Source organism: Monodon monoceros, unplaced genomic scaffold (assembly GCF_005190385.1).
Source record: "Monodon monoceros isolate NGI ecotype Baffin Bay Population unplaced genomic scaffold, NGI_Narwhal_1 Super_Scaffold_14, whole genome shotgun sequence".
NCBI classification, from domain to species: domain Eukaryota; kingdom Metazoa; phylum Chordata; class Mammalia; order Artiodactyla; family Monodontidae; genus Monodon; species Monodon monoceros.
This window is the reverse complement of record NW_021703770.1, coordinates 48,318,961-48,327,228: the sequence shown is the minus strand read 5'-3', so window position 1 is coordinate 48,327,228 and position 8,268 is coordinate 48,318,961. Positions and strand designations below refer to the sequence as shown.

The window sequence follows — 8,268 nt, the reverse complement described above, 5'->3', positions numbered from 1 at the left end:
GCCACAAAGGAAAGACGCATTCCTTCCCCAACCACCACAGGCCAGGCAAAATGTTTCGCTTTACGGCAAGTCACAGGAGTCGTGCCGTAGATACCGTAAAAGGGAGGGAAGGCCTCGTTGGGGAAGCTCAGGCTTCTGGCTTTGCGACACCGTCGGGGCGGGAAAGTGCCGGCTGTCGGTTGGAGGAAGTCGGCCCGTCCCCTAGGGCCGGACTTCCGCGCACCCGGGAGGCGTGTTCCGGCTTTTCAGACCCAGCGCTGGGCGCCGGTTAAGACCCATCTCCCCGTTGCTGGTGCCATGGAGGCGCTGGTGGAGCCGGAAGTCGAGAATGAGGACGGCGAGAGCCGCTGCGGGGATCTGTGCTTCATAGACAAAGGCCTGCGGAGGTAAAGGGCAGCTTTACCGGAGACCGCACGGCAGGGGCCTAGGGTGGCGGGCGGCCTCGGTGGAGCGGAGGCGCGGGGCAGCTTTACCGAGACCGCACACGAAGGCGTCTGGCTGTCGCCCGCCGTTCTCCGCCACAACTGCGCTGCAGAAGTGCCAGATCCAAATCCAATGAGCCCCCTTTCCTTTCCTCCAGGGACTAATGAGCACCCTGGAAACTGCCCCACGTCCTGGTTCCCTGCCGGCGTTTGACCATCCTCCCTTCTTCGCTGGTTCTCCTTTCTTTGCTGGCAACTATTTCTTTGCTTGCCCTGTAACTGTTGGTGTTCGCAGGTTCTGTCCTCTCCTTTGCTCTTTCTCTATGACAGAAAGTGGCAAAGTAGTATCTCTGGCAGCCGTAAAGCAAGAGTTTGCTGCGCTTCATTGGTTTTGCCTTGATTGTCTTAGCTCCTGGTCTAATTACTTTGCAGAACCCTGTGATACATATACTGTTATAGTTCTTGAAAATACTAAACATAACATATTTAGTTCACTGCTTTCCTCTTTCATGCAGCCCAAATTTGTTCACGATACTAGGCTCTTGGTTCTGCGTTGCTGATTGGTCCCTCTCTGCCTTTTCAGTCTTACCTGTTACCCTTTCTCCGGTTACACCCTGTGATTAGACACACTAAGCTACAAGCGGGCAGTTCCATAGTAGGCTTCTCTGTGCCTTTCCACATACTGTTCCTTTGTTGCCTGCCCTCTCTGTGCACCTTGCTGATAATTAAAGCAACTTGTTCTGGATCCTGATCTAAAATTTGCCAGAAAGCCCCAGGAAGGTGTTTTTCAAAAGAATATTTATATTTATATTTAATAATAGCTGCCATTTACCGAATGCCATTTATGTGTGCATGTTACATATATTATCACAAATCCTCACAACAATTCTGCAAGGTAGTAATTTTACGAGGGACAGATCTGAGGTTCAGAGGATCTTTATAACTTTCCCAACATGCAGCTGGTGGATTAAGTTTGAATTCAAAACCATTTCTATCTAATTTCACTGTCTGCTTTTTCGGCTATACTACATTATATGCACAATACTAATTTCCAGAAACCGAAATGCTTCAGAAACTAGATGGCTATCATTAAGAGCATGTGTTAATAGCATAAGGTCTGGCATCAAATAATAGCTCAGTAAATGACAGAAGCAAGGTAATTGGAAAATATTTGAAACAGTCACATTTAGAGATTGCCAGTTTGAAATTTAGAAATGCTTTATCTTTTTCTGCCAGGGGTTCTTATGTGCTTCAGTCTGAAGACTAAAGGATAAGTTGAATGACCTTGTGACTTATTCATACTTTAAGTGTTTTAATTTTAAATTTGAGATTCTTAATGCAAATTTGGAAGCAAACTTGAATTCCTTGTTTTCCGTTTACTCCCTGACTGGTAAACTTCTCATTTTCCTGCTACTAGATTTCCTACAGCTTTACTATAGCTGCTATAGAACATAGAACAGATGCCAATGACATTGTGTGTCCCAGTTCAAGCATCTCTGAATTATGTGCACTGTAGTTTATATTCCTGGAACTCCTATCTTCAGAAGAGGTTCCAGTTAAAAATAGCAGTAATTGACAGAATGAAGAGATGAGTTCCATTTAGAGGAGACGCTTTCCAAATTTCAGCGAGGGAGGACAGGGACTGTTTCACTACGAATAGCAATAACTAATGGTTTATTTTGAAATCAACTACATTCTGGGTTAAACAGACATAGCAGACAGTGAAGAGAATAAGATTGTAAACTCCAGTGCCAGATCTGTATTTATACTGGCTCAATTTGGTAATAGCTACAAGAATTTGGACAAGTTATTTAATTTCTGTAAACCGTGGCATCCTTAGATACCTACTGCTTGGAGTTGTTGTGAGGATTAAATGGGCAGAGGAAACAGGTTTAGAGAGGTTAATTCATTTACTCAAGTAACACAGCAAAAGTGGTAGAGTGCAGATTTGAACTTGGGGTGTTATGATTCCAGGAACTGACTTTACAAATAACTGCTTTCACTCAGTGCTGATGACTTTGTTTGCATATAAAAGCTAGAAATGCCCGGTATCCCTTGCCTCTCTTGATAATGGTCCAAAATACTGGTTAGTTGTAAGAAGCACTGTACTTTATGAGACATTTCAAGGCTACCACAAGTAGGAAGGATTTTATTATAGAATGAATAGAGTACATACTTACTATCTACATGCTGTTTGGCTAATTTTAGTTATTTGGTCATGATTTTTAAATCCACTTTTTACTTGTTTTTGATAATATATATTTTCCTTTGTAGCATATCAGAGTTATCTTTAGATTCAGCCCTTCGTGCCATCAATCTTCATTGCAATAACATCTCGAAGATCAAAGCCATTGATCACATTTGGAATTTACAACATCTAGATATGTCATCTAATCAAATAAGTCAAATTGAAGGGCTAAACACACTGACAAAACTACGTACTTTAAACTTGTCCTGCAATTTGATCACAAGAATAGAAGGTTTGTAAGTGATTTTCATCTAATACTTTGCATAAGGGAGCTGATTTAAGTCCATTTTTCATCTTCTTCCCAAAAGAGTGGGATAAGTATTATCATAAACTTTTCAAAACTGACCCTAAAACTCTACATAAAAAGTTTTCTTCTAGAAAAGTTATCAATTTAAAAAATATATATTTTGTAAAATACCAACAGAATTGATTTCACTGTTATCAGACTGTAGATTTGCTTCAGAGCAGTCTGAAATAGTATTGTAATACTATATAACTCTAATTAATTGATTATTTGAATCTTATAATGGCTTTATTTTGTTTTAGGACTTAAAGCACTAACTAATCTGACTAGACTGAATTTATCTTATAACCACATAAATGATCTTAGTGGTAAGTTGATATGCTTATGTTTTCTATAATGCTGCGTATTTGCCATGTATAATGAGTTAGACTGAGCTATGCATGTTGAAGAACTGAATAATCCAATTTTTGACCAAAAATCTTATCTAGAGGGTGTTTCTCAGTCATATTTGTTTTTTGTTGGTGCTAAAGCTACAGCTGAATAAAAAACTAGGAATAAAAACCAGAGTAATCAGTAACAGAAAAAGCTTGGTTAGAAAGAACCTACTTTGGGAGAATAATGTTTTAATCTTAGATAATTAATATACTATTATGTAGAGAGAGAGAGTTCCAGCAGAACTTTTTACAATGATGAAAATATCCTGTATCTGTGCTATCTGGTATGGCAATCAGTAGACAGATATGGCCTTTGAGCACTTGAAATGTGGCTAGTACACTGAGGAACTGAATTTGTAATTTTATTTAATTTTAATTAAATTTTTATTTAAATTTAAAAAGCCACATGTGGCTAGTGCTACCATATTGGACAGTGTAGGTATATAGCATTCCAAAGGCTATAGCAAATTAACAATCAAGGTTTTTTTTCTTTCAAAGATTTATTATTATTTATTTATTTAATTTATTTTTTTGGCTGTGTCAGGTCTTAGTTGAGGCATGTGGGATCTTTTATTGTGGTGTGTGGGCTTCTCTCTACCTGTGGCATGCAGGTTTTTCTTCTCTAGCTGTGGCACGTGGGCTCCATAGTTGTGGCACGCGGGTTCCAGAGCGCATGGGCTCTGCAGTTTGTGGCATGCGGGCTCTCTAGTTGAGGCGCGCGAGCTCAATAGTTGTGGCATGCAGGCTTAGTTGCCCTGCAGCATGTGAGATCTTAGTTCCCTGACCAGGAATCAAACCTGCGTCCCCTGCATTGGAAGGTGGACTCTTTACCACTGGACCACCAGGGAAGTCCCAGGATTTTTTTTTTATTTTCTTTTTGACTTTACCATATATAAGAATGTTAAAACTTGTTAATCTTTTAATTGATTAAAGTGATACACTGATAAAATGAACGGAGTTTTATGATAATTCTTAAAATTATCTGTCAGAACTAGCAGAATTTCTCTAATTATCTTCATAATCCTTATCAGTATTTGAAACAGTCTTATTCATTTGTTTGTTCTTCTCCCCTGCTAGAAAAATACAACCCTATGCCAGGTATTTAGTACACAAAAGAATAAAATACAATGACCTAGTCCCTACCCTTAACCAAAGTAGCAACAGTATTTTAATTTTTAAAAACCTTTTTCCCCAAAAATGTGGAAGTATTAGAATTGAGTATTAACTATAGCTCTGTCTCTGCTATGTGATGCTGAGCAAAGTATATTGTTCTTTGGATGCAATTTCCTTAACTGAAAAATGTTAATTTTGGATAATATAGTTCATTCATTTACTTCTATAGTGATGAAAAAATAACAACAACAAATAGATAAAGTTCTTATCACAGGGCTTACATTGTAGTGGGGAAGTAAAACAAATAAATGAGATCATGTCAAACCACCCCAAAAAATAAGCAAAAGATTTGAGCAGACCCTTCCCCAAGAGGATATCCAAGTTGCAAACAAGCCCATGATTTAAAAAAATGTTTAGCATCCTTAGTAATTAAGGAAATGCAAATTAAAATCAATGAGATCCACTTCATACCTACTAGAGTAGATATACTTTTAAAAATTTAAAATACAAAACGCCGGTGAGATTGTGGAGCAACTAGAACTTGCATACATCACTGGTAGAATTCAAAATGGTAAAACTACTTTGGAAAACAGTTTGAAGGTTTCTTATAATGTTAAACAAATACTTAGCGTATAATCATGCATTTCTACTTCTAGTTGTTTACCTAAGAAAAATGAAACATGTCTAATCAAAGACCTGTACATGAATGTTAATATGATTATATTACTTTTTAATATAATCATGTTTATATGATTATTCATAATCTCCAAAAACTAGAAACCACCCATTTATCTATCACCTGGTAAATGGATAAACAAATTGTGATACATCCACAGGATGGAACACTACTTGGCAATAAAAAGGAATGAACTATTGATATATGCGGCAACATAGATAAATCTAAAAATAATTATACTAAGTGAAAGGAGCCAGACACAAAAGATTACGCTGTAGGATTCCATGTATATGATATTCTGACAAAACCAAAGATACAGGGGCAGAATGAGATCATTAGTTACCAGGGGTTGAAGATGAGGAGAGAAGATTGATTTACATAGGGACACAGTGATTTGGGTGATGAAAATGTTCTGTGTCTCCATTGTAGGGGTTACATAACCGTATATGTTTGTTAAAGCACATCAAACTCTACTGTATATATTTTCTGCAAACCTATAAGTTCTAATAGATAATACTTAGAATGATAATATTTTATATGTTCAGAAACACTTCAGTAAGTAAATAATGACAGTTCATATGATTTAGAACATACAAAAACACTAAGGCGTGATCAAGCTTGCCATGATAAAGGCAGTAAGAAGGCTACTGTGGCTAGAGCATAGCAAATGAGGGATTAATGTGCTAAGAAAAGAGATAACAAAATAGGCAAAAGTCATACAGCTTCATAAGCAGGGTAAAAAGTACAGCTTCATAAGCAGGGTAAAAAGTTTGCATATTATTCTAAGTACAATAGGAAACCATTGGAAGGCTTTAAACAAGTAAGTGACTCAATACATCTGTTTAAAGGATAACTTTGGCTGCTGAGTGGGTGAAGAATGGACTTCAGTAGGACGGGGTGAAAGTCAGGTGACAAGAAGCTCTTCCCGTGGTCTGGATGAGAGATGATGGAGACTTGGACTAGGATGGAAACAATGTAGAGGAGTAAATACATTATGTTTTGCATGTGGAGTTCATAGAACTTGCTGATGGATTGAGATGAGGAGATGAAGGGAAAAGGAATCAAAGATAATTAAGAGTTATCTTTGTAGTAACAGGTGGTTGATGGTACTATTTCCTGACATGGGGAAGATTGGAGGAGGAACAGGTTTAGAGATGAAGGGGTAAGAATGAAGGATCCTATCTTAAATTCGAGAGCCCTATTAGATAAGTGTGTGTGTATGTGTATGACCTGCGGTTTGGGGGTAGGGCATCAGGGTTGGTGTTGTAGATTTGGCACATCAGTGCTGTTTGTTGCTGTGACACTATAGGAGATTCTGGAGAGTGTATGAATAGAGGAGGGGGCGACCAGGAATGTGCCCTGGGGCACTTTAAAATCAAAACATAAAAGGGACATGAAGTTGCAACATAAAAGAAAGAACCAGTAACATGGAACAGGAACTTAGAAATGTGGTAGTAAATTAAGAAGAAATGCTGAGTACTCATAAGAATGCTTGACAGGAAATCTGATCCTGTAGTGAGTGGTCAAAGACTTTTCTGAGGGTGTGACAGATGAACAGAAGTTAGTGACGAGGACTATGAAGAAAATGAGGCAACCCTGTAAAAAAGATGAGTAGAAGTTAGCCAGATATGATAAAGATCATTGAGGAGAGAAGAGTATTCCAGTCAGGTTGAAGAAATTGAAGGGGTGGGGGGAAGGTGAGTAAAGTTGAATATATACATGGAGAGTACTAAACTAGGCAAAACTGAAAAATAAGACCTTCATTGGAACAGTGTAGAGTGTATCTCAGAATGGTCCTTCCAAAAGAAGGAAGGCTAGGGCATTCAGCCGTGGATGATTCTCCTTTTGTTGAGGGGTTCCTGGAGGTGTTAACTACTTCACATTTCTGAGCTAAACTCTTGCTCAACAAGCTCCATTTTAAAGAAAATTCTGAGGCATGGCCCCTGTCCACCACAGCTGCAGCTGAAGTCAGGCTGGCCAGGGAGATGTGCCAGGAACCAGTAGCCTCTGCTACAAACCTAGTTTCTAACATTACCATGCTCTAGATAATCTCATGCAAGAAATGTTACCAGGGAGCTAAATCAAATGGGTGCTATTTATATTTATTTTATGCTCAAACCAATGAAACTGGAGTGTTAGCTTATGTCTCCTAATTAAAAATAATGTGTTGATTGAGAGCCTGAAGCCATTGCTTTATTCTTATTCTCATAAAAGTACATGGGCCTGGGGAGGTCCATTTGTTTTGTTTAAACAGAGCCCAGGTACGCCTGGGCTGAGGCTCAAAGAGATGCCAAACCTTTGTTTCTTCAAAACAACAATTGACTTTGCTGATACCCTGTTCATTAGATATAGCTGTTTACAGAAGGATCTTATTAATGCTACTCCTTTGCCTCTTGAAATACAACCTATATAAAAATTATTTTTAGTTAGCTGTTAGAAAAATTACTGTTGTGACATCAAAAACATTTTTTTTCCTGTTGCAGGTTTGATGCCCCTTCATGGAATTAAACATAAACTTAGATATATTGACCTACATAGTAATTGTATAGATAGTATCCATCACCTACTTCAGTGTACGGTAGGATTGCGCTTCTTGACTAATCTTATTTTGGAGAAAAATGGAGAAGATAATCCTGTCTGTCATTTGCCAGGTATGATCGATTAATTTAATATCTTTTGTAACAGTTGATTTTCAGAGCTCCTTTATTTCCTGCAACTTGTATTTATGACCTCCTTGAATTTGTCTTAAGCTTTGCAACTTTTTATTATGTATTTGGAAAAGTATAATTGCAAATAAATTATTTTATTAAGACAAACTAAATTGCTGTTAAAAGAGGAACACAAACTGAAGAGATAAGTAATTCTCTTTAGACAGTTTTATATTTGATAAGTGAATGCCTCAAAATTAAATTGTGCTTATGATATATTCTTATAGTATAATACTAAGCAGTCATAAAAAAGAATATAGAATCTCTTTAGCTACTGATAAGCAGTTATCTCCAAGATATGCTACTGTTAAGAGAAAGAAAAACAAGTTGCGAAACATTGTGTATAATACGCTCCCATTTGTGTGCAAAGGATAACGTGTGTGTGTGTGTGTGTGTGTGTGTGTGTGTGTGTGTGTGTGTGTG

The 8,268-nt window shown here is 37.9% G+C and overlaps 1 protein-coding gene across 3 annotated transcripts in view; it reads left to right on the top strand.

The window, feature by feature from the left end:
* The first annotated feature begins 229 nt into the window (after nucleotides 1–229).
* Nucleotides 230–8,268, top strand: part of LRRCC1 (leucine rich repeat and coiled-coil centrosomal protein 1) — a 44,276-nt gene continuing 36,237 nt past the window's right edge. For all 3 annotated transcript variants that reach the window (XM_029222994.1, XM_029222993.1, XM_029222995.1), the window contains exons 1-4: nucleotides 230–386; nucleotides 2,697–2,902; nucleotides 3,217–3,282; nucleotides 7,621–7,788. In XM_029222994.1, coding sequence (XP_029078827.1) covers nucleotides 298–386; nucleotides 2,697–2,902; nucleotides 3,217–3,282; nucleotides 7,621–7,788 — 529 coding nt within the window. In that variant the 5' untranslated portion in view covers nucleotides 230–297. The remainder of the gene's footprint in view (nucleotides 387–2,696; nucleotides 2,903–3,216; nucleotides 3,283–7,620; nucleotides 7,789–8,268) is intronic.